Here is a 27,265-nt window from a genome sequence, read left to right on the forward strand (position 1 = left end):
ACACGCTTGAATAATTAAAATGTCCAATAATTCCCAAATTGCTGTTTATAAGAGTAAATTTCAGAAAAGAACGCAAAGTTACAGCTCTATTATATGAAATCATAATTACAGTGATAGGCTGGCCTGTATACAGACTTTGTGCATGGTTACCACACCATCCAAACAAGAGACAGCACATTTTTAAAAGGAATTTGACATTTTGTTTTTGAAATACTGATTGGGAGAGTTGTCACGTGTTGAGCAAAGCAGCAATTGAGACTGAGTCATGCTTGGCATGTGAATGCACTGTACATACAGCAGTACACTTGCTTACATCATTTTATGGGTCGAGTTGCAAAGGCTTGAATGTAAGCACCACCATGAAACACAGCACTACTAATCACTGCTGCATTTAAAAGAGGCTCAAATTATGTGGAGAGTAGACAAAAGAAATGTTGTTTCTTGTTTGAAGGAAAACTAACTGTCCTTTTTGTACAAGCTGACCAAATTATTGGGTTCAATATGTTAAAATTTAAAACATAATTTACTTGACTATCCAGATAGTTTTATGTTTTAAAGAAAATGTATATACATATGAAATGAATATCTAACTAATCACACACACATAAAGACATTTCAATCCCATGTCCAAACTTTTAAAGAAATTTTGTGGAACATTAAGATGAATAGGGTTTAAAATACTGAGTTTCTGAGAGTTTTATTTGATTAACTACAGGCCCAGTGCATAGATCCATGCACTGGTGGGGTCCCTCAGCCTGGCCTAGGCCTCTTGCAATTTGGGATCCTCCGGGAATGTCGGCTGGCCTGTGGGGATTGGGCCGAAACCGGCAGTCTGACATCTCCCGAGGGATGTAGTAGTGCACGAAGCAGCTGGAGGCCGGGGAGGAGGCCGAGCCCAGTCCAGGCGCTGCACCGCTCCTACTCATCCCAGCCTGCTGCACTTGCCACCGCTGCAGCTCTGCAGTGCTGCTGCAGACGCAGGAGAGGCTCGTGCTGCTGCAGAGGCTGCTTTTGCCAGCTGTGAGCCCTTTGTCTGGTGCCCCTTGATCAGCTGAGTGGCGCTCCCGCTATGGGAGTGCACTGGCAACCAGGAGGAAGCTCCTGTTTTGAGTGTCTGCCCCCTGGTGGTCAGGGTGCGTCACAGCCACTGGTCATGCAGTTGCTTAGGCTTTTATGTATATAGACTAGAGGCCTGGTGCACAAAATTCTTGAATGGGGTCGGGGAGGTCCCTCAGCCAGGCCTGCACCTTCTTGCAATCCGGGACCACTGGGTTCTAATTGTTTGCCTGCCTGATCACCTCTAACCACTCTGCCTGCCTGCCTGATTGCCCCTAACCACTCTGCCTGCCTGCCTGATCACCCTTACCTGATCACCTGCCTGCCTGATTGCCCCTAACTTGTCACCTGCCTGCCTGACCACCCCTAACCACCTCTGCCTTGGCCCCCGCCACCGCAGTTTCATCCAGAAGGACATCCAGAAGGATGTCTGGAAGGTCGTTTGGCTGTCTGGTCTAATTAGCATATTATGCTTTTATTATTATAGATTATTATAAAAATAAATTTAATTCTTCATTGAATGCATAGCCCAATTTTTGAATTTAGAAATTTTACATAGTAGCATTTAGACATGTATAATGGATAAATCATTTATAATGCAAATATATATATATATTCCATGATATATATGTATACACACACACACACAAACCAAAACCAAAGAATATTCATTATTTCAAATAAGATTATTTGTCTTAATATAACCTAATAGTTTTAGTGAAAAAGACATAATATGAGTTACGCCCATATTTTCACTTGCAAATCATGTTCTGTGTTATTGTGATTAAGACACTGACAGTCCGTTGTGGACATACAATGAACCTGCTTGGGCCACCAAGGCAGTGGAAGGAGTGTGTCCATTTGGCCTTTTTGGAGAGAAGCCAAGGCCCACATGTGAATGAGATAAACACCTTATAAGATAACTGAGTGGAGGCCCGTATAACATATGTTTTATTAATATATTTGGAAACTAGGAGAGAAATAAGTGCCAAAATGTAAGGAAATAGAAAGTGTGTACTTTTAAACATCTTTTTTTTTCTACCATGATGAATATTCATGTATTGAATCATTCAGTCATTTTGTTGCTAAAGGAAGTGAGAGTGTGATTGGACAGTTTACTTTTTCTCATATCTCTTTGATGCTATTAATGTATTCTCCTCTTTTATTTTACATGCTGAGCAAAATATATCTTTGCAAGTGTTATTTTAAGTACTAAATTTCTAATCTTCCAACACAAAATGAACAGAATAGTTACAAAGCCATTTTTAAGTGTTTCAGAACAGAATTATAATAGAATACCTAAGACACATTTGAAAATATAAATACTTGTTTAAAATATGTAATTAAACTTAAATGAATGCTAGAGATATAATAGAGTAATAAGCATATTAATATTAGATTCTAATACTCTTTATTGGAACTAATTAAATGTCTAATTACTTTAAGCTCATTGGGCGACCGGCAATGCCAGCATATTGGAGCCTTGGTTTCCAGCTGAGTAAATGGAATTATACATCACTTGATGTAGTGAAAGAAGTGGTAAAAAGAAATCGGGAAGCTGGCATACCATTTGTAAGTGGGATAAAGGGTTGGGGAATGTATACCACATTAAATAGTGTCACATAATCATAAAAGTAGGAATTAGTCAGGATAATTATATAGATGCATATGGATTATTAAGTTGCCTTTTAATGATAAAGTACATTTTATTACCATAGATAATGCCCAGTCCTATGTGAAATTTTGAGATGTGGTAATAAAAAATACTATAACAAAATACACGTTTAACTGTGGACAAAATCATATTTAGTGTTTTAGTAGGCTTTATTTCTTAAAGTTTATATACTTTTTAATATAATAGTTTATGTAATGTGTAGGGTTTTTATACAATTAATCACATTATATAATGCATATTTAGTTATCACTGAGACAAATGTGAATAATCATAATGCTTTTGTAATCTAGAATTAGAAATATGTATTTTATATATAAATACCATTACATCATTAGTGAAGTAAAAGGGACCTATGTTCATTTACTTTTTAAGTTTTTTGGACTTAAAAATTGAAGTATGGTACAGTTATTTCAGGTCTACTTATTGATACATACTCTGCTAATCTTTAGGACACACAGGTCACTGATATTGACTATATGGAAGACAAGAAAGACTTCACTTATGATAAAGTTGCATATAAAGGGCTCCCTGAATTTGTTCAAGATTTGCATGATCATGGACAGAAATATGTCATCATTTTGGTAATGACTATTTATCAATACAATTTTACTATTTACACTCTAATCAGTTAATAGAGTTTCTACCATTTCTTTTTTTCTATTACTGTATCTGTTATGCACCACTGAATCAGCTCTGACTTCTGACAGCCCTATGAATGAGTGATGTCCACACAGTCCTTTCGTCAACAGCCCTGCTCAGCCCTGCAGCGCACGCCTAGCACATGCTTTTGGCTCCTTTTCTGGAGTCAATCTCTGTCATAATCGCTCTTCCTCTTTTCTTGCTGCCTCCTGTTTTTCCCAGCAGTATTGTCTTTCCAGAAGAACCCTGCCTTCTCATGAGGTGATGGTGGGTGGACAGCTTCAGTTTTGTCATGGTTGCCATCAGTGACATTTCGGGCTTAATTTGCCCTAGGGTCCACTTGTTTGTGTTTATGGTGACCCAGCCTATCCATAGAGCTCTCTCCCAATGCCATGTTTCAAATGAATCCTCCTTTTCCTGTCCTTCTTCTTCCCTGTGCATAGTAATTGGGAAAATGAGGGTGTAGATGATTTTAGCCTTGGTGTCCAAAGACACATTTTGGCCCTTGGTGATCTTTGCTACTTCTTCTGTTATTAGGACCCCGGAATCGCCATCAGTAAGCGTGCGGATGGATCAAAGTATGCCACCTATGAGAGGGGAAATGAACAGAAAGTTTGGGTAAATGACTCAGATGGGACTACAACTATTATCGGAGAGGTAAATTATAATAATTATTAAAGTCGTGTTGGTCAGATTTTCTATTGTGCAGTGACAAAGGTTTTGTGTGTGTACACATGTGTGTGTATTCACTTTCAAGTCTAGATTTAATATTTTAATTGTGTAGAGGTATTTTAGACAGAGTAAATATTCCAATCATCTCTAAAACTAAAGAGATGATTATAAGACTGATAATTTTTAGTGCTATACAAAATGAAAACTAACGATAAAAATAAGATAATGTATATTACAAAATTCTGATAACTATGTAAAATGCATACATAAATTGAGTACTTAACAGGTGTGTATTGTTTTATAGTTTATATTTAACCCTCACAATAAAATGAGATGGTTATGATTAGAATTCTTAATTTATAGGCAAAAACATGAATTTGAGAGAAGTGAAGTAACTTTTCTAATATCACAGAGCAATTAAGAGCAGAGTCAGGAAACTGCCTAGCTTCAAACTGCAAAATTTTAACAAGGATAAATATTCTTTTGGAGACAACTTCATAAGACATATCAAAACCCATAATATCTAGGTGTATTGACTTGGTAATTCCACTTCCATAATTTAACCAAAAGAATAAAACAAGATCAATTGTGAAATTATAAAAAAGCATATTTATTATCACATTATTTAAAATACCAAAGAGTATCTTAGCCATCGCTTTTTATCTCACTTATCAAAGTGGAAATTTCTGTTACAAGTCTACTTTAATTAATTCTTCACTCCACCAGAAAGCAAAATTGAACTTCCTCCCTATAAAAGAAGGCATATATAAGTTGAGTACTTATATATTGTGTACTAAGTTTTATGGCTTACATTTAATCTTCACAAAATAATGAGGTAGCCATGATTAAACTTCATAATTTATAGGTGAAAAAATGAATTTGAGGGAGGTGAATTTTCTACTTACAAAGCCTATTAATAAGTCACATAATACATTTTGTTAAGACCTGTTCTGTTGGATATGCACAGATCACATAACCCATACGCATAGTTTACATATAAAACAATATTATCCATCCCAATTTATTTGAAATTTAATTAATCTAGCCCAACATCATTATTTTAAGTAATAAGTATAATAATTCAAAGAAACACCAATCATAAAAAGCAATATAGTAAATGTAGAGTTTAATACCACAGACTTTGACATTAGCGTGCCTGGGTTTGAAGTTCTCTGCCACTTATTAGTGATATGACCATGAACAACTTATTTAACTTATCTGTTCACCACTTCTCTTGTCTATAAAATGGGTTTAATTATAGAACCTACTTCATCTGTAAAATGATGATAAAAATAGTACCTGTGCCCCAAATAAAATGCTTAAACCATTGCCCAGCACATAAGTGTCATATATGCATTTGTTAAATTGAATATATATATATAAAAGTTGCTTTTAGACTTAATAATATACTTTATTTTATCAGACAATGAATATATTATATGATTTTTATTTTTTAACCTAACCTACTAGGATGCTAAGAATTAAATTAAGCTGCAGTCAAAATAGCCTCATCCATCCCATTTTCTTCTATTTTTCTCTTTATCAGTGCTTCTCACTCTTTCTTTTTTTAAATTTACTTTCTGTTAAATGCATTTGAAAGTAGGCCTGAGATTATTGTAAATATAGATTGGGCATGGGTTACAACATTATGACTAATAATTCTTGTGCTCAATTATTTTGAATTCTCATTTATTTATTTAAAAAATGTATGTATATATGTAAATGGTCTATCCTTCTAGGTATGGCCAGGATTATCAGTATACCCTGATTTCACTAATCCAAGCTGCATAGAGTGGTGGGCAAATGAATGCAGCACTTTCCATCAAGAAGTGAAATATGATGGACTTTGGATTGTAAGTAACTATTTTAAGCCAGTGATTTTGGACAAAAAATGTAATTCTTTTTCTATTATATTATTATCAAGTTGACAAGATATATTTTATACTGTATGAACATAAAATTAAAAGTTCTTTCAATATTTTTTAGAATGTATAAGTACTAAACCTGTTGTGCTCATGAGTTAGATAAGAATAAAAACTAAAAGCTGAAAAAAGAGATTTTGTTAATCTTTAGTAATACACTTTATAGAATACATTTCATTTCTGTTACTGAGGTGTTGGATCTTTATGACCAATAACTTATTGTTGAAAAAACAGTTTACAAGATTTGAGAGTAATCCAATATTAGTACAACTCCAAAAAATATGTATTAGGTCTACAGTAGTCAGCAATTGCAGTAATATGAACCTATATAAGCCCTTACCCTTTAAAAACATTTTTTAGTAAGTTATAGAATAGAACAAGTCAAAATTGGCTATAGATTAAGTGTTTTACCTCAATATAAACAACAATAATAAACAAAATCATAGATATCTGATTTTAATGTAATATTTATTACATAAAAACACAAACCTTTAAAAGTTTCCTTGGATGAAGTTTTCTATCTGTAGATATTGATAGCCTGCTGCTAGGTTTGTTATATAGAATAATACTGTATGATAGTAAATGATTTAGTATTTTTGGTTGTGGAAATTATAGCTGCATTTGGGGACGAAACTATTTGGTGAGCCTAAAAATCTATATTTCAGGAAAAAAATTATAATAAATCTGAACATAGAAAAAACATCAGGGATTTTGTTCAAAGATATTGCAATAGTGCAGAATTTTGGAAGGAGAGACAAAGCGATTCCTTGGGATAGCTATCTTTGGCTGTTTAGGTCCATAATATTTCTATTTCCTTAAAGTCTTTAATGCTCATTCAGTCATTATTTTAGTTAATCATATATTTATTAATTCAAACAATTTGTTAGATAACAAATCTTTATCTTGCACCATGAATATATCAGGTATTTTGTGGGTCATATAAAGATAGCAAAACTATGTTTTCTGCTGACAACATGAAATTGAGTAAAAGTTAAACATAATCATCAGGATTTCCATGATAGAAATAGAATGAGATGGAGAGGCTTTAGTTATTAGACAAAAAGTCTGTGAGATCATGATGATAATACCTAGCTGCTGGTAGAAATAGCAACAAAAATGCATCTGCTCTTGTGTCTTGTTTTCAATTCTAGCACCAATTTCAATTGTATTATTTAATTTAAATGGAAAATTTTTTCATTCCCTTTTCTCACTTGCTTAGGAAACAATTTGAGTTTACTAGAATGGAGTTAGAATATAAATGGCACTTTAAGAATAGTGAGAGAGAAGATGGCTGTACCATGGAAAGAGAGAATACTCCATTTCCTACAACCTTTCAAGACTGAAATACCTGATACAGCTCCAAAGAAACAGGAAATGGGATGAGGAAGAGCATCTGAGAAAGGCAGAGTCTTTCTGATGCTAACATAGAAGCATTTTGACTAATGCTTAAAATATAACAACATAACATAATAATTAAAATGATTTCAAACCTCACTAAATATCACTGAATTAATTATACTATGTATAAAGAGTGGCAAGTTCTTACTGGAATGATTGCCAAATCCTACTACTAAGTTGTTGTTTTTTATAATTTTTTAATTTTCTTCACATTATTTTTTTCTGTTAGAATGAATATACAGTAAAAATAACTATCATTTAACTGACTTTAAGTCACATTTTAAAATAGTTTTGTAATTTGCTAGATATATAATTTAGATACCATCCTAATTTTTTAAACTATAAGTTTAAATATTGAAATCACTTTGAAAAATTATGTGAGCTAAATTGTCATAGAAAAAAATTGAACATAAGAGTTCAAGAAATTTAATAAAATAACTCCAATATATATTTTAGAATAACTACATAACTTTCCCTCTTTGTTGTTAAGAAAAATATTTGGAGAAAAGAAAACATTTACTTTTAAAAATCTGATTCACAATGATAAATGTATTCTTTTCAGTACCCTTAATTTTTCACATTAATTACATGTGGGTATGATATAGATGGGAGAAGGGAAGAGTAACAAAGCAAACATACTTCTGAGGAAAGCAAAATTAGACACTTGATTAAGCGAGATGCCTCTTTAAGAGTAGAGACAAGAGATGTGGGGAATGAGGCTCAAATAGGTACAAGGTGGGGCAAAAATAGGTTTACAGTTGTTCATATGGAAAATAATGCAATAATTAACAAATAATAATATAATAAAATACCCTGTGTTTTGCATACTCACAACTATAACCCTACTTTGTCTCAATCTGTATAGAAGTACTTCAATGCAATTAACAGAGAAGGAAAAAGAAATATGTATTTCTTTTTATTTATTCATGTATTCAATTTTTATTGATTAAGGTATTACATATGTGTCCTTTTCCCTCCATCGCTCCCCACCCACCCCCACTCATGCCCTCACCCCCCTGGTGCCTGTGTCCATTGTTTAGGCTTATATGCATGCATACAAGTCCTTTGGCTGATCTCTCCCCCTTACCCCCAACTCTCCCCTGCCTTCTCTCTGAGATTTGATGGTCTGATCGATGCTTCTCTGTCTCTGGATCTGTTTTGTTCATGAGTTTATGTTGTCCATTACATTCCACAAATGAGTGAGATCATGCAATATTTATCTTTCTCTGACTGGCTTGTATTTCTTGAACATGTGTAGTGTGGTGTATGATTAAAATCTCTTATGCTTTTGTTTGTTTTGTTAATCCACAACCCAGGATATTCTTCCATTGATTTTTAGGGAGTAGAAGGGAGAGGGAGAGACAGAGACACCGATGTGAGACACATCAATTGGTTGCCTCCCGTATGTGTCCTGACCAGGGCTGGGGATTGAGCCTGCAATCGGACCAGGGACCTTCAGTCCACAGGCCAACGCTCTAACCACTGATCAAAACTAGATAGGGCTCTCTTATCTTTTTTTTAGTCCAAAGACTTTACTTAACTGATTATGGTAAAAACAAACAAATAAAAACAAAACAAAACAAAAACCCTAGTAAGTAGCAAGATAAGTTTAGGGCCTAGGTTTCCATGGCAAGAGAATCAGTAAACACAGTACCTCACAGCCCTGTTTCCAAGATATGTTTAGGGCACTGGTTCTCATAATGTGGTCTCCTAGCCCCAGGGTCCCCAGACACCCTTCCAGGGACTCAGTAAGGTCCGAAACCTCTTTTATTAGCGTACTAAAATGCTATTTGCCATTGTTCGCTTTTATTCTCTCATGGGAGCATAGAAGTTGTGGCCAAAGCATGTCCTGCCTGGTTGCTAGCAATGCCCATCCTAAGAACTAGATAAATGCCAGCTGAAATGAACAAGCTATGTTAAATAAAGAAATGTACTAAAAATGTGTACAATGATAGACTCACAGTGAAAAGAGTGATACAATTATTTAGAAAAGGCAGTTGCTTAGTACTTGTAATTAATACTTTATATGTAAAATTAACACTAGGGAAATGAACTACATTTTGATCATATACAATTCCTCAATCAAAGATACCTCTGCTATTTGTTATCTACATTCACACAAAAGCAAATGGTATTATTTTTCTCAGTATAATGACTTGTTCAGACACAAGGTAGAACCAAGTAGTGAGTATAGATAAGCAAATTTGTCTTTAGCTTGGAAGCTTATAGTTATCTCCATAAAGCAAAACAATGTGTTTGCCTTAGGTTTAAAAAAATTGCAAATAACTTAGGTTTATATGATTTATTATTACTTCAAGTCTGCTGTTCCTCAATTTATATCCATTTAGGACATGAATGAAGTTTCCAGCTTTGTTCAAGGTTCAACAAAAGGATGCAATGACAACAAATGGAATTATCCACCTTTTACTCCTGGTAAATTTCATTTGGTTATCTACTTAGCATTAACTGTCAACTGGTAAATTCTAGCATATATATTCCTAAATATTCCTAAATGGCAAAGTTTGGTAAAATTTTGAGACCCTGAAATCGATATTTTTGTTTTTGTTTTACTTTTGGCCAAAATATGTATGCCTAAATAAAAGAGAATGATTTTAAATTTTGATATAGGATGTTGATTTATTTTTATTTGCTGGTGATTAAGTAATTAATACAAAGAAAAAAAAATTGCTTTAAATCATAATTGAAGTAACTGATTTTTTTTCATGAGCACTTTACAATAAGTCTGTGCAGTTATCAGAATGTGTTTGATGAGAATATTTACATCTCACATATTCTAAAAACTTTTTTTATCATTTAATTTGGGTAAAATAAATAACCAAAGAAAAAAAATGTGCTCTTAATGGAATAATTTGCTACAAGGAATGAAGAAAGATGACAATAATTATTGCAACATCATATATGCCAGCAAATTAAAGTACAATAAAAAAAACAAAAATTTGAATGGTTTGTAATTGTGTGACAAGTCTACATGTATAGAATTAGATCATATTTAAGTTATCGATTATACTATAAAGCTTTCAAATGGATCTATAGATATTTGATATACAATTTAAATGTGTATATTTCTATACATATACGTTAAAGGTTATTTTTCCCTTGAATTTATTTACTATTGTAGTTAGGAAGCAGAGTGTTAGTGAAAGTGCAAATTTAATGTTTAATCAATAGGAGTGGAATGTGGAGACCTAGTTGGAAATTAAATTCTCATTTTTATTATTTTTTAAATGAATATGGCATTACGTATCATTTAAGAATTATAAAGATTAAAATATACCTTAAGAGCAAAAATATCTTATTATAGAATTTAAAAATAGCAAAGAATTTGTAGAAAATGTTCCTTATATGTTTTCTCCTAGATATTCTTGACAAACTCATGTATTCCAAAACAATTTGCATGGATGCTGTGCAGACCTGGGGAAAACAGTATGATGTTCACAGCCTCTATGGATACAGCATGTCTATAGCTACAGAGAAGTAAGTGCAGTTCCATTCAGAAACTTCTTTCCTATTTATTGTCTAGAATATACTTGACACTTTACTAATAGAATTGGAAAATAGCACACATGTAAGAAAAATAATATTTTCATGATAGAGAAATTAATATATTAAGAGCATCAGTTCTTTTAGTATTATTCATGAATTTAGAACTTAGTTATCAAGAATAATATGGTGTGTGTATTTAACTGTGATTCTCTTTGATTTTAGAGTTAAAGTACCCTTCAAAATTTTGGTTGAGTTTGCTTCTCTGAATATAATTGTGTTCTAAGCATAAACTTCACAATTGGCCTGGAAGGATGGCTCTTCTAGAACAAGTCTTTAACTATTTTTTAAAACCAGGGTTTTCAATTAAAAAGTAATTTTCTATGCAGTATCTCCTAAAAAAGAATTTTCTAATGTAGAGTGTTACTTATGTATATATATATAAAAACAACAAAAACATGATACAAAACAAAGGAAGGGGACATCTCTTTATTGCCTACTATTTTTCAAGCATTGTATAAAGACCTATAATGCAATAGTCAATAAAACCTAGATCCTACCTAGTCTCAACAAAGTTTTTTTTTTTATCCTCACCTGAGGATATTTATCCCATTGAGTGTCGACCTATGAACCCAGAGGTCACTGCTTTGATTCCCAGCTAGGGCACATACCTTGGTTGTGTGCTCAATTCCCAGTAGGGGAGGAGTAGGAGACAGCTGATCGGTATTTCTCGCTCATTGATGTTTCTGTTTCCCTCTCCCTCTTCCTTACCCCCTCTCTCTCAAATATATATTTCTTATATTATATATCTATAATATAAAAAAACACATATATGTGAAAGAGAAACATTAATTGGTTGCCTCCCACAGGCACCCTGACTGAGGCTGAGGATCAAGCCTGCGACCCAGGTAGCTATGTGCCCTTGACCAGGAGTCAAACCCACTACTCTTTGGTTTCTAGGCCAACACTCTAACCACTGAAAACACAGGCCAGGGCAATTTTTAATTTTTATGTAATTAAATAACTACAATTTGTTTTTAATTCAAACTCATGTTGATTTGGTCCTAAATCATACCATGATATGAACTTTTTTATACAATGTCTTCTCAGTGTTTGTTTCTTTACCTTTTAAATCCAGTAACATTACATATTACATTACATAAATGAGTAAGTTGTAGAAAGAAAAAACATTATAGTTCAGTATTTTAAAGGTAATAATATAGAAAAAGCAGCTGAGAATTCTATTAAAATTTTACTAAGATAGTCTGGATATTTTTATATACTGAATTAAACTTTTGTATCTTTTCCTGATTATTTCCCATTTATAAAAATAAAAATTTGCCATTAATACTCAGGTACCAACAGAGATGAGATGAATAATTCTAGTAGTTGTGAATGGTGAACTTCTAGAAACAAACAAAATAAAATACTTCTCAAATATGTACATTTTATCCCAACATTGTTTGCTGTTATTTAAAAATGCAAACATTAATTAAAATAATTGTAACACAAAAATATGTATTGAGTTAAAGTTCAGATTTATACATTTTATATTAAAATTTTTCAATGATTTTAAACTATATATTTCAAAAATAAATATTGAGTGAATAAAAAAGCACATGTTTTTATTTAATTTGATAAAGGAAGTGATTCAAATCAGAATAATTTCTAGAATATTTCTGTCTGTGTTTGAACAGAGTGCATTTAAATAGTATTGATAACTAAATATAAATTGGAATAAACATTGATAAAATAGTTGTAAATATTCTGATGTGGCTCTAGGAACTGTATGTAATACATATATTTGAAATTGAGACCTCAGAACTTCAAATATCAGTATTATTTTTAAAAATCTTATTTATTTATGTATTTAAAATATATTTTATTGATTTCAGAGTGGAAGGGACAGAGAGAGATAGAAACATTCATGGTGAGAGAGAATCATGGATGGTCTGCCTCCTCCTCCACACCTCTTACTGAGGATCACACCTGCAACCCAGGGCATGTCCTTTGAAGGGAGTAGAACCTGGGACCCTCCAATCCTCAGGCAACTCTCTATCCATTGAGCAAAACCAGCTAGGGCAAAAACCTTATTTAATAATTGGATTTTATTTGTAGAGCTGTGCAAAAAGTTTTTCCTAACAAGAGAAGCTTTATTCTGACACGGTCAACTTTTGCTGGAACTGGAGTCCATGCTGCACATTGGTTAGGAGACAACACCGCTTCATGGGAGCAAATGGAATGGTCCATCACAGGCATGCTGGAGTTCGGTTTGTTTGGAATGCCAATGGTAAGCAATTTCATGCAATGCTATTCATCAAAGCTGTGAATTACACTTAATTTTGTAATATTATTTTGTAATATTATTATCTTAATGATTTTCACTACAATGATTAAAAGTATGTTACAGAATATTAAACCTCTAGATTTAGGGAATTTATAAAAAAATACAAATATAGGTAATGTCTATAACATTCAGGAACATAGAATAAACAAAATTCAATCAGATCAAAATAAATTCATGAAACAAATATCAATCTAAAGCATATAAAGGTTTATATGATAATTGTAAAGCACCAGATAAGATAGTAGAGAAAAATCCAAATAAAAGTAAATGTCAGAAGGTTAAATATATTAAAATACTTGTTAGTTCAGGTTAAAAAGTAAACCTTTTCTCTCTATTTTAAAAAGATAAGGACAGAGATTTTTTAAAGAGTTTAAAGCAGAGAAAATTTATACTAAGAAATTTTAAACATAAGACATTTTGTAAGTCTCTTTATATTAAGCAAAAAAGTATATAATGTTATTTAAATACTAATGAGGTCCACTACAAAACAAAATAAATACATTAAGATACTATAGGATTCATTTATTTTTTTTTCTTTTATATGCACCAAACAACATAAAAACAAAGAACCTATCAAATAATAATAAAAAAACACAAACACACACAGAATCTTGATTTTGGAAATTAAAAAAAACATTATCAAATTATTTATGAGTCAAAAATAAGAGGAAGAAAAACTGATACACAAAAAAATTGAATGCTAATAATTGTGTTTATATCATAATGGTGAGACATTAGCTAAGTTGACATTTAGAGTAAAAACATATAGTATTAAATGCTTAGACTCAAAACAAAAAAGGCTGAATAATAGATACTTCTCCAAAGTGGACATACAGAAGTCCAAGAAACATAAAACCATGCTGAAAGTCACTAATCACCTGAGAGATGCAAATCAAAACAACAAAGAGGTATCATCTCACACCTGTAAGAACGACTATCAAAAACACATCAACAAACAACAAGTGCTGGCGAGGATGTGGAGAAAAGGGACCCCTCCTGCACTGCTGATGGGAACACTGACTGGTGCAGCCACTGTGGAAAACAGTATGGCGTTTCCTCAAAAAACTAAAAATGGAACTCCCATTTGACCCAGTGATCCCACTTCTAAGAATATATCCTAATAAATCAAAAACACCAATCAGAAAGAATATACTCACCCCTATGTTCATAGCAGCACAATTTACAATAGCTAAGATTTGGAAACAGCCCGAGTGCCCATCAGTAGATGAGTGGATAAAAAAGCTTTGGTACATTTACATTATGGAATACTACGCAGCTATAAAAAGGAAAGATCTCTTACCTTTTGAGACAACATGGATGGACCTAGAGAGTGTTATACTAAGCAAAATATGCCAGTTAGATAAGTATTACATGATCTCACTCCTATGTGGAATCTAATGAACAAAATAAACTGATGATCAAAATAGATCCAGAGACATAGATGCATGGAACAGACTGATGAATCTCAGAGGGAAGGCTGGGATTGGGGGTGGGAGGGGAGAGAGTAACCAGGGAACTTGTATGTATATATGCATAGCCATGGACACAGATAATAGTGTGGTGAAGGCCTGGGAGCGGGGGTGTGGGGTGAAGGGAGTCAATGGGGGAAAATCATACCCCATGGACACAGATAATATTGTGGTGAAGGCCTGGGGGGAGGGGTGTGGGGTGAAGGGAGTCAATGGGGGAAAAAGGGGACATCTGTAATACTTTCAACAATAAAGATAATTTTTTGGAAAAGGCTGAATATTGAGTAAAGTGCATAAATTAAGAAAATGAAAGAATAAAAACAGAATGAGCCTAAAGAAAGACATAGGTAATAAAAGTAAGAAAAAATGTTAGTGTCATAAATGTAAAGCCTCTAGAGAGAAAAAAAATAACAAGTCAAAGTACAAAGATAACTGAACATTTGAATAAAAAAGACCCATCTATGGAAAGTTTTGTTCAAAAGAAAAGGAAACGTAACAAATGGTAGAATGTATTTTGAGATCAGTTATTTATTTTAGTAACCAATTAATAAATATTAACCAGGAGTAAATGTTAAAAGTGAATGTATAAAGAGACAATGAAGTAAATAAAATTTAAATTAAATAAAGAAGTAAAAAGAGACAATGAAGAAAAAGAATAATGCAATTAGATGCAAGTGTGTAACAAAAATGACAAATATAGAAGCGTGGTTAAAGGGGAATATATGAAGACAGTGGAACAAAATGATTTTAAGTCATGCAAATTAATCCATTGAGGCCAAAAGTGTGTTATTCTGGCATATTTGAGAATTTTTACATGACAAGTGATAGATATGTTTATTGTCTAGGTCGGAGCAGACATCTGTGGGTTTGTGGTGGACACCACAGAAGAGCTCTGCAGAAGATGGATGCAACTTGGGGCATTCTATCCGTTTTCCAGAAACCATAATGCTGATGGATATGTGGTAAATTCCTCTTGCTTTCCCTGTTTTGAAATAAAACATAATCCTACTGTTAGCAAAGTACTTAAATTGATAGCTATATGAAATATGGTATGAAAGCTTGCAGCATAATTCATGACCAAGAGTTAGAAGTCCTCTTCTCAAGGCCTATAATTATGACCAGACAAAAATGGTCAACTAAGGAAATTATGAAACATAGTGTAGTCACTACATAAATATTTTATTTAAACCTAAAGCATATATGAGTGTTTTAAATCACAAATGTTTAAATTAAAGCCAAATATTTTTCAGTCTGGGTTCTTGGATTCTAACAAGTTCCATGTAATTTGTCTCTCATAAAATGTATAATCTATAGTAATAAAAGCATAATATGCTAATTAGACCAGACATCCTTCTGGATGCCCTTCCAGGCGATCTTCTAGACAAAGTCGGGGCTGCAAGGGAAGCCCAGGTCCTTGGTGACAGAGGGAAGCCAGTATCAGCAGCCAGAGGAAGGAAGGCCTACCCTTGCATGAATTTTGTGGACTGGGCCTCTAGTATACTATTAAGGATTCCAGTTTTTGTTTCATTAAAGGAACAACAACAACAAAAAAATTAAAGTCACTTGCAAAGCAGTTTGAGTCCAGAGTCTTTCTATAATAAACAAAACTGGAATGACATATTGGGATAAATAAAACGAATGCTTTTAAAAACATGGATCTGAGCTGTGGGAGCATAAGTACAGGACATGCTGAGCTATTCTCCCAACTCTGAGATTTCATGCTGTGGGCTCCCATGGACATATTTTTCAGAGGGAATGGGGAAATGAGGGTAAACCACTGAGTCACTTAAACGTGGGGTGGTTAAAAACGTATTTGCAGTTCACATACTGATTACATATAGGGCCTAAATTCTGTTTGAGAAGGTGTACAACAATTCAGAATTTAACCTGGAAGGAGGCATAATAGAACAGAAGTAAAAGGTATACATTGGGGAGAAGTCACTTTCTAGTCTATCGAAATCATGCTTTCAAGAAATTTGTGTTTCTTGGGAGATAGTAGTGTAGGACAAAGGGAAGGGAACAGGGGAAAGTGGAGAGAGCCTTCAGATCACAGTTAGACCTGAACGTGGTGCGATGAAGCCGAGAGAGGGGGGTTGGTAGGGAGAGTCATGTTGGGTTATAGTGTTCCTAATTTGAAAGCATTTCAGTCAGTCGCATGTCACATCCTCAAGGGAGAGGTGAGCATTAGAAGAATCATGTGTCTCTCAGAAATGGGCTTGAATAGTATTCTCACCATTCTAATTGATGAGCTGGGAGCAGCCAAAGGAAAATTTGGTTTCAGGGTAAGAAACATGATGCCGGATCCAGGGAGGCAGTAGCTGGTTCCCTTAGTTAACCCTGTTACCCATAAAGCCGGAGATGTAAGCAGGTTTGAGCACATCATTGCACCTTGGCTGAGCCACAGCTGACCTAGCTTAGGCTCTGCGGAGAGGCTCTCCTCCAGGTTGCAAGTCTGCAAATGGCCAGGTAGTTCTGCTTCTCGAATCCCCGGGACATCAGACTCCCTAGGCTTAGTATTCAAAGGCGGTGGCCAGGCTCCAGGCAGCAAGTCCTCAGGAAGCGCATTTTAAACCCTCACTTGAATGCGCCACATGGCCCAGAGTGTGTCACATAGCTGAGAAGGAAGCCAAGCAGTGGGGAGGTGTGTACTCCCCCTTTAATGGTATGGGCCACAGTGTTACATAGCAAAGGTGTGCATACAAGGAAGCATGAAAATGTGAGCTAATAAGTCATTCTGCCACAAATAATATCAGTGGAAAAATTCCGTCTTAAAATGTATTTTTATCTTCTTTTTGTGTATTTAAATGAGAAAAATCTACTTTAAAATAAAGTTTAATTAAAAAATATCCAAATAGAAACTAGAAATGTTCATATACTTTGATGATGAAATAGGAGTAATTTCATCTTTTTATGAACGAGCTAAAATTTTCTTTTCAAAAATAGATGAAATGCTTCTATATTAATTTTTATTCATATTTTAGCTTTCTCATTTCAGTTTCTCTTTTTATCCCATAGCATCAAGACCCAGCATTTTTTGGACAAAATTCTCTTTTGGTTAATTCATCAAGGCACTATTTGAATATTCGTTACACTTTATTACCTTTTCTTTATACTCTTTTTTATAAAGCCCATACGTTTGGAGAAACAGTGGCAAGGCCATTTCTTCATGAGTGAGTACAGTGTTCAAGAACTTTTATCTTTAAAATTATACTTGCTCATATATTAATAAATTAATGGAGATTGATCGGGATGTCAAGAAGATTTCTACTCCTCATTTTTACATTCATATAAATGATTTGATGAACTGTAGAATGATAGTAGAACGGTGTTTTGGACAAGATTAATGGAGAAATGTGAGTCTTGAATATAATTTAGAAAATGTAGTGAAAGTATAGAGAATGTACTAGGGAAATTATTTCAGTAAGCAAGATTAAATATAGAATTATTGAAAACATATCATTTATATAGTGTGAAAATCACCTATAGAAAAAATGTAATATAGTGGGGGAGGGGGAGGACGGGGAAACAGCAACAACAATGAATTGTACTTATCTTTGTATATCTTCACCAAGGCAAGACCTTTCCTCAAGAAATGACTAAAGATAATTTCAGCCGAACTGGTTTGGCTCAGGTCCCAGGTTTGATTCTGGTCAAGGGCATGTACCTTGGTTGCTGGCACATCCCCAGTAGGGGGTGTGCATGAGGCAGCTGATCGATCTCTCTCATCGATGTTTCTAACTCTCTGTCCCTCTTCCTTCTTTTCTGTAAAAAATCAATAAAAAATATATTTTTAAAGATAATTTCAAATCCCAGTCAACATGGAAGTTAATAATAAAAAAAAATTAAAGGGAAAAATGTAGTTTATAAAGATTTCTGATACTTTATGAACCCATCTTATAGGAGAAAATGAATTAAACAGAATAGCTATTACAGATAAAAAAATCTTCTAATATATGATAGTTTTCTTTTTAATTCCAGATGCACTAATTTCTTCCACCACCTTTCTTTCCTCTCTCCCTTCCTTTCTTCTCTCTCCAGCATCAGCATGTAAAAAATATAGATTCAAAATGACATATGAAGCAAGTAAAATTAAGCTAATAATCTTTTCCATGGAAAAAACTGTGAAGTAAAACTAATAAGGGATTTGGATAAACTCTTATTTTATCACTATGTTATAAACATTGTCATTGTTCTTAGGTTTTATCAGGACACAAATAGCTGGTTTGAGGACACTCAGTTCCTATGGGGCCCCTCATTACTTATTACCCCAGTCTTGAAGCAGGTAGGTTTTGAAATTAATAAATTTATTGCTTAAAGGGATATTTTATAACCAAATCTACACTAAACTACAAAACATCTTCATAATAAGTAATACTCAATAGAGTGTTTCAACCTAATAAATGTCAAATTAAATTCTAAAATGCGGAAGACATTTTGAAAAATTATAAAAATATTAACTAGATTTATGCTTTTAAAATACATAATGTATAACTGGTAAGAAGAAAATTGCATACTTTACTTCTGAAAAAGAAAGCTTTATGTATAGACTCAAAATCAGATCTTATTTATAATAATAAAAGTGTAATATGCTAATTAGACCAGACAGCCAAACGACCTTCCAGACGTCCTTCAGGCTGCGAGGGCTGAGGCAGCCGCCATGGTTGTGAAGGTTGAGCCCCTTGCACGAATTTTGTGCATCAGGATTCTAGTACAAATGATAATGAACTCTCATTTAAGTAGACATAGATATTTAAATTTTACTAAGTTGTAAGTAAACTTACAAACTACATACATATTATTATGCTATATGCACATATAAAATTTATCTTGCTTTATTGTAGGGAGCAGAGATAGTGAGTGCATACATCCCTGATGCTACTTGGTATGACTATGAAACTGTAAGTAACCTTAATATCATAATAGACTCACAAGTATTATATTGTGGAACATCTTTACATGGAAACTTAAGTCCAAACATGTACCATATCTATTTGCAGTATTTCTGTTATTGTTATAGAAAATGAATAATTTCAAATGTAAATAATGTGTAAAATTTGTGCATTTCATTGTAAGTGAACAAGTATATGTTGCACATGATTAATATGAAGTTATATTTTTATATAAAGAGCTATATTATTTTCAAATTGTGAAAATATAAGGTCTGGAGTAATTTTAGAAGAGTGGTGACATTTTGATACTGTTTCTATTTTGTATATTTATCTCATTGCCAGAAGAATGAGTATTGACCTAATCTTAAACACTTGTTTTATATACTACATTTAAACATTTGGGAGAGATTTTTATTTCAACCCTAAAAAGGAAATAGCAGCATTCATACACACATCCTATTTATTTACTTAAACAATACATTTTGAAAAGTGTTTCTTTTAAAAGGTGTTATTTTGCATGTCATTTATACTTATTAGGTAGATCCTTTATTTTTATAGAAACACTGATTTAAAAAAATCATTTTTAGAAACATAGTTAACTTTAAAACAAAGAATAAAATAGGGCTACTTAAGATTATTGTTAATTATTGTAGCAGAGAAATAGACTTTTCTGTTTTGTTTTTTTTATTGTGTCTTTTGTTGTTGTTGTTGAGAAAATGAACCAATTTTCCCCGTACTTTGCTCAGTAAACTGAAACAAAAAGTGTTTTCTTTAAAAGTTAGAAAACAATATTTACTTGGATGACATTAATCACTCATACTAAAAATGATCTCTACATGTAAATTTTGATGCTTGTAAAATGGGGTGTAAAGTCTATACTACTAACAAAAAGTCTTCTTTACTTCCAAATATTAGGGTATAAAAAGACCATGGAGGAAACAGCGTGTTAATATGTATCTTCCAGGAGACAAAATAGGATTACATATTAGAGGAGGTTACATTATTCCCACTCAGCAACCTGCTGTGACTACAACTGCAAGGTAACATGAAGAATTATAAACTAAAATCTAAATTATAATTTCTTTTAATATTTCATAACTTTTAAGAATCTAAGATTAATGTTTAGTTATTCATCAGAAGAAGTTTGACATATGGAGGAAATTCTTACCAACCATCATGGTTATAAAAAGAAGAATTAAATTACGTATATTGATACAAATTTATTAATTTTAAAAATAGACATAAATATATTGGAATTTTATTTTCTGTGCTAAAATGCATTGACATTCTTTATAGAATATGTATAATTAATTCTACAAAGTAAAGTTAATTAATGATTCATATAAAATATGAAATGTTAAAGTAAATTCTATACTTGATAAAAGTATCAGTTTTTAATTATTTGGATTTTCAATACCTAAAAGTCACAATACTTTTAATTCTGCCATGGTGTTTTACTATTAAGTTGATAAATGAGGTGAATAGTTCTGTTTAGATAAAGAACAAGATAGAAACTAAATTTTTCAGTAAGAGTAAAACCCAGAAATGTTTAGAAAAAAAGAAGAAACTTGAAAATTCAGGTGCTTCATCTTGTATCATTCATTCTGGGTATGAAGACACAGAAGGCGTCAATATTGAATTCACATATTTCCTCATATTCTGCAACCCCCAACACACAGTCACTCACTATTCTCCTTACCCTGAGGTATTTTTTTTCATAACATTAAGAATATCTGGAATTATATTACTTACTAGAAGCCCGGTGCATGAAAATTCATTCATTGGAGCGGGGGGGGGGGGGGGCGGGGGGGGGGGGGGGGGAATGCACTGGAGCAGGGACCTCTCAGCCTGGCCTGCCCCCTCTCACAGTCTGAGAACCCTCAGGGGTTGGCGGCGTCCTGGTGATCAGGAGAAGGCGACGCCTCCATCACACCTCTGTTGCTGCCACTGCCGGCAGCGCAAGCCTTGGCCGGCCCTGGTTACCTGAGCCTCGGGTGGCCCTGGGCAACTGGGGGGCTGAGGGGACTGGGAGCCTCCAGAGGGAGGCACTGGGCACCACCATCTTTGTGACGGAGTGATGGTTAATTTCCATATTATCCTTTTATTAGATAGGTTGATCCCATAAGGTTACTTTCAGTCACTTCTTGCTGTGCACCTGCCACCCCAGTGGGGCTGAGGGGACTGGGCGCTGCCATCTTGTGACTGTGGGCGCCACCATCTTTGAGGGCAGGGCAGTCAATTAGCATATTCCCTCCTTACTCTAGTTCCATGAAGGCAAGGACTTGACTTTTGACTACTTTAGTGCCCAGACAAATAATAGTATCTTGCCCCTAATAAGCTGGCTTTCTATTTTCTCTAAACATTTGTTAAAGGAACAAATTAATGAGTGAATGAATGTGCTAGTAATTTCATTATTTTGGCATTCTATAATTGTTTCCTTTAATACTGTAATTGTTTCATGACTGTTCTCAGAACAATGGGTTATACTCTAAAGCTGTATTAAACAAGAGGCCGGGGAGGGGTGGGGGGATGGGTAAGAGATCAACCGAAGGACTTGTATGCATGCATATAAGAATAACCAATGGACACAAGACACTGGCGGGTAGGGGAGGCCAGGGGAAGGTCAAGGGGGAAAATAAAAAGGAGACATATGTACTACTCTTTGTAATATTTTATGCCATAAAACAAAATTTAAAACAACAAACAAACAAAATAAAAAATAAACAAGAGAAACACATTTTGGTGAGTGTATTCTGGAAGAAAGATAGTCTGAATAGAGCAGTTGCCTATACCATATAGCTTCAAGGGTATTATTTTAGGTTAAAAACCTAAAATGATATATATCAGGAAAATTTTAGTGATCATATGCCCCATTGCTTATAATAGAATTAGCTTCCTTCCCAAGATTATTAGAGATCTCAGTAAGTGCTTACAAATGTTAGGCTTTTCATTACTTTGTTTATAAGATGTGGCCTTGATACATTGCAATTTGGGATTAATTGAAATGTGACAAATATGTGATGTATTGAGCATTCATAAGATATATTTAATTCTAATTGAAATATACTGTTTCTAAAGTGCTGGTGTCTTAGCTTCCAAGAAACTCTTTATTTATTATATTCATTCCTTTAATTTATTTTATAATCTTACAAATTATTTCATCATTAAAAATTAAAATGAGCATAGACATGAATTTTATTAACATTTTCTCATATGAATGTGTAATTCATACAAATCCATTAGTTTGAAATGGACATAATTAGAGGAACTTTTCATATTATAATTCATTTTTAATCATATATGCTTACAAACTTACTTAACAGCCGAAAGAACCCTCTAGGACTTATAGTTGCATTGGATGAAGATAACACAGCAAAAGGAGACTTTTTCTGGGATGATGGAGAAACTAAAGGTAAGTCTCAAAGGGGACATGCTTCTTATTTTATTACTGATTTCAGAGAGGAAGGGAATGAGAAAGAGAAATAGAAATATCAATGATGAGAGAGAATCATTGATAGACTGCCACATTCATGCTCCCCACTAGGGATCCAGCCCATAACTCAGGAATGTGTCCTGACCAGGAATTGAGCTATGACCTCCTAGTTTGTAGGTCAATGCTCAACGACTGAACCATGCTGGCCAGTCAAGAAGATGTACTTTTAAATGTTCATTCTGATGACGGACAATTTTGACTTTATTAATGTAAAATTGCATTCACTTCAAAACTGTCACATGTTTTAATTTTTAATTCCTGTTTTTAATCTATTTTAGGGTCTATGTTACTTTATGAAATTTAACATTGTTATTTAAATTATATTTTAATTGCAATATTTAATTTGGTCTATTGGATCAGTATAAATGTCTTGGACAAGTATAGAGAGTTTATTAGATTATTCTTCTTAATTAAACTAGTTAAATCCACATGTACAAATCACATCAAATTTTCAACTACCGTACATGATTCTAGTGATTAAAAATAAAATTTTATTACTGTAAAAACAAAAAGAAATATATTTAAAGGTGTCAAATTATTTTATAAGAATGTTACTATATAAATGTTTCACAATTTATTTCACTTATTGTGCCTTTAATTTAATTTCATGAGTCCAAACTTGAGAATTCAATAAACCAAGAGAATAAAGAACCAATTCTTTCAAATATCTAATTATGTCAATAAAATATATCTGTTTGGCTATAATTTGTCTATTACAACTACCTTCATAAGTTTGTGAAGTATTTGTATCCCATTTCTCTTAGTAGAGGGCTCTGAAGTATGTTTTTAATATATGTGTATACAAAATAGTTTGGCTCCTATTTTATAGGGCACTACTTCTCTGTGTAGTAAAGACTCTCCTGCGCCTTTAAACATCCAAATATTTCTAAATTAACTCCAAGAAGTAGTCTTCTTGGTGTGCTCTCTTAGAATTTGAAAATATGGAATCTATGAAAAATCTACTAGAGGTCTGGTGCACGAATTCATGCACAGGTGGGGTCCCTCATCCTGGCCGGCGATCAGGGCCAATCAGGGCCATCTCACACAGTACTGGGGGGAGGGGGGGATAGCGATAGATTGGCCAGCCAGCCCAGATAGGTCCAATGGGGGAAGGGGAGGAATCAATCAGGCCTGGCCAGCAGGGGTGTAGGGGAGACCTCAAGATGTTGGCCTGCCACAGGAGGTTGGCTGTGGGAGTGCACTGAGCACCAGAGGGCAGCTCCTGCATTGAGCTTCTGCCCTCTGGTGGTCAGTGTGCACCATAGTGACTGGTTTCCCACTGCCACCCACCCCTGCTTCCCCATTCGCCATCGAGTGATTGGTGCCTGACGGCCGGGGGAAGAGGCCAAGAGGCCGGGTGTTCTTGCCTGCTCTCTGGCCCTGAGCCTGCTGCGGGTGGCCATCAGGTGATCAGAGCCTGCCAGCTGGGGAAAGAGACCAAGAGGTGGTCAGTGCGCCTCATAGTGACGGGTCCAGCAGTCATTCTGGTTGTTCTGCTGTTAGGGTCAATTTGCATATTACCCTTTTATTATATAAGATTATTATATAGGATAGATAGATTTTGCTAAATCAGCCCTTTTACATTCTATTGACAATCCAGCAGGTAGAGGCGCATTCTTTCAAAAGATGATTCAAATCATCCCATCTCTGCTCAAGACCATATAATGCTTTTCTGTTTCACTCAGTTAGGACCTACAGTATTTAACAAGACTTAAAGCACTCGCTATTACCTGCACTTTTGTGTGCACACATCTCTCTCTCTCTCTCTCTCTCTCTCTTCTCTCTCTCTCTCTCTCTCTCTCTCTCTCTCCCGTTATCCCCTGCAGCCCTCTATGTATCATTCTACTTTAGCACACCAGCCTTCTTAATTTTTCTCAAATACCTTAGAGCCTAAGAACACTAGAGAGAGCTGGACAATGAAAATAGGTGCCAAGCATTTACTACATAGAAATGGCATAAAAGTGGACTCCAGCAAACTAAATTATTTGTAAATGGCAATAAAAAATGTTGAGAAAATACTTCTGCTATTAGCACGTGGAACTTGATTTTAAGATTATTTTTGTTTCTTTAATGATATAAATATCCCAAATATATTTATCTTTTCAACTTGTAAAACTTGATATTGGTAATCTACCTTTACATAGAAGATGAATGAAAATATGAAAGTATGATTTAATCAGTCAACTAAAGATGATATCTATATAATTATGTGCTTTCAAAAGATAAAATCACCGTTTTATAAATAATTAACTTGTAAGTAAACATACAAACAACAAAATGACCTTAAATTCAGGTTCTGATTCTAATTTTATTCCTTAGGATTCAAATTATAAGTAAATTAATGTTATTGAGAGAATTGTGTAAATCCTAGGATCCCCTTTATATTTTTACTCTCTTTCTTTGAAAAACGTTTGCTCATAATTTTGCTTCTCTGTTAAAGAAAAATGTTGATAAAAATTTTTAATTTTTATTATAAGTTTTGTTTTCTCTGAATTTCCATAAACATTTTAGCAGTCTTTAAAAAATTGAACTAAACAAATGTTCACTGACTACCTTTATTTACTGGAAACTATACTACTGGAAGTACTCTATTTAGAGGAAAAATAAAAACCTTAATTTAAATGGAAAATTTGCTTTATTAATAAATAGTATTTTTTTCAAAGTTCTTTTTTGTTTCTTTTGTTAATCCTCACCCATTGGTTTTTAGAGAGTAGGACAGAAGGAGGGAGAGAAAGAGAAACATGGATTGGTTGCCTCTTGCACACACCCTGATTGGGATTGAACCTGCAACCCAGATACATGACCTTGACTGGGAATCAAACCTGTGACCTTCTGGGTCATGGGCTGATGCTCTAACCACTGAACATACCATCCAGGGCCAAAATTCTTCTCTTGTATAATTGTAAAAATAGAGCACAAATGTTAACATAACAATGTGATCTAATAACTTACTTTTTTTCTATTTCAGATACCATAGAAAAAGGCATCTACATTTTTTACAAATTTTCTGTTTCTAATGTAAGCATTCTCCTTGGACATAGTTAAATATATACCTCATTTAAGTCTGGGTTATGCCTTTATTATGGATTTTTTGAAATATTTTTACATTGACATCCAGATTTCAATAGAAAGAAATGAAATAAATTATGAAATTAAATTATTAAATTATAAATAAAATGTTAGCTTACATTTTAAAATATTTAAATGTAATCAGTAATTTAATGATGATGAATTGAAGCATAGATATTTTCAGACTTTTAAAAGTATTATGTCTGGTTTAAGAAACATGCTATAGAAAAATAATCTCAACTTACCTGAATATGTTTTATATATCAGACATAGCAATAGTTGTCATGGATTTAAAGTGATGATGAAAAAAATAATCTATGTACAAGGTTACATTTTGAATAATTAATAGCAATGTTTTTTGTAGGTATTGAGTTTCTTTATATATTATTTTTTATCCCAAACCAAGTTGTTCTTTAACATTAGGGCTGAAGTAGAAAGGTTATATATTAGTTGTGATCTTTGATAATAAATGTTTTTCATGTTTACAAAAAACTGAAGAGTTACTAATGGGCATATTTATATATGCTACTTGGACATGGACAGCTGGTGGGAATGGAAGGATAGATGATTGGTTCTCTTTGTATTTCATAATTGCATTGTTATTTCATTATGTATCCAAAGACCTTCTATTTAGTATAGAATATTACATATATAAATATATATATATTTTTTGCAGAACAAATTAGATATCAGCTGCACACACTCATCATACCAAGAAGGAACTGCTTTAGCATTTGAGACTATTAAAATCCTGGGGCTCACAGACAATGTTATAGGAGTTACAGTGAAAGAAAATAATCAACCAATGCAGAATCACTACAATTACACTTATGATGCTTCCAGCAAGGTAAATATCATCTTTTAATATATTTTACTTTTCATATACTCTCATATTTAACATTGCATAACCACTCAGGCTCTTGGTTTTGTGATTTTCTTTTCTTTTCTTTTCTTTTCTTTTCTTTTCTTTTCTTTTCTTTTCTTTTCTTTTCTTTTCTTTTCTTTTCTCTTCTTCTTTTCTTTTCTTCTCCTTGTGCTGCCAATATTTCATTTTAGGTCATTCCAGTTTATACTTAGACTAGGGGCCCAGTGCATGAAGATTTGTGCACTGGGTGGGGGCTTGAGGGGGGTGGAG

General features: G+C 33.6%; 1 protein-coding gene across 1 annotated transcript in view; it reads left to right on the forward strand.

The window, feature by feature from the left end:
• The window catches only part of SI (sucrase-isomaltase (alpha-glucosidase)), a 90,689-nt gene that overhangs the window by 13,793 nt on the left and 49,631 nt on the right, over positions 1 to 27,265 (forward strand). Inside the window, exons 9-23 of the mRNA XM_006761349.1 lie at positions 2,503 to 2,628; positions 3,181 to 3,312; positions 3,908 to 4,027; positions 5,782 to 5,895; positions 9,711 to 9,795; positions 10,740 to 10,857; positions 12,982 to 13,153; positions 15,525 to 15,641; positions 17,695 to 17,849; positions 18,877 to 18,961; positions 19,521 to 19,577; positions 20,484 to 20,608; positions 22,892 to 22,980; positions 26,030 to 26,079; positions 26,807 to 26,977. Of these exons, the coding sequence (XP_006761412.1) occupies positions 2,503 to 2,628; positions 3,181 to 3,312; positions 3,908 to 4,027; positions 5,782 to 5,895; positions 9,711 to 9,795; positions 10,740 to 10,857; positions 12,982 to 13,153; positions 15,525 to 15,641; positions 17,695 to 17,849; positions 18,877 to 18,961; positions 19,521 to 19,577; positions 20,484 to 20,608; positions 22,892 to 22,980; positions 26,030 to 26,079; positions 26,807 to 26,977 (1,716 nt within the window). The remainder of the gene's footprint in view (positions 1 to 2,502; positions 2,629 to 3,180; positions 3,313 to 3,907; positions 4,028 to 5,781; positions 5,896 to 9,710; positions 9,796 to 10,739; positions 10,858 to 12,981; positions 13,154 to 15,524; positions 15,642 to 17,694; positions 17,850 to 18,876; positions 18,962 to 19,520; positions 19,578 to 20,483; positions 20,609 to 22,891; positions 22,981 to 26,029; positions 26,080 to 26,806; positions 26,978 to 27,265) is intronic.

Source organism: Myotis davidii, unplaced genomic scaffold, assembly GCF_000327345.1.
Source record: "Myotis davidii unplaced genomic scaffold, ASM32734v1 scaffold777, whole genome shotgun sequence".
NCBI classification, from domain to species: Eukaryota; Metazoa; Chordata; class Mammalia; order Chiroptera; family Vespertilionidae; genus Myotis; species Myotis davidii.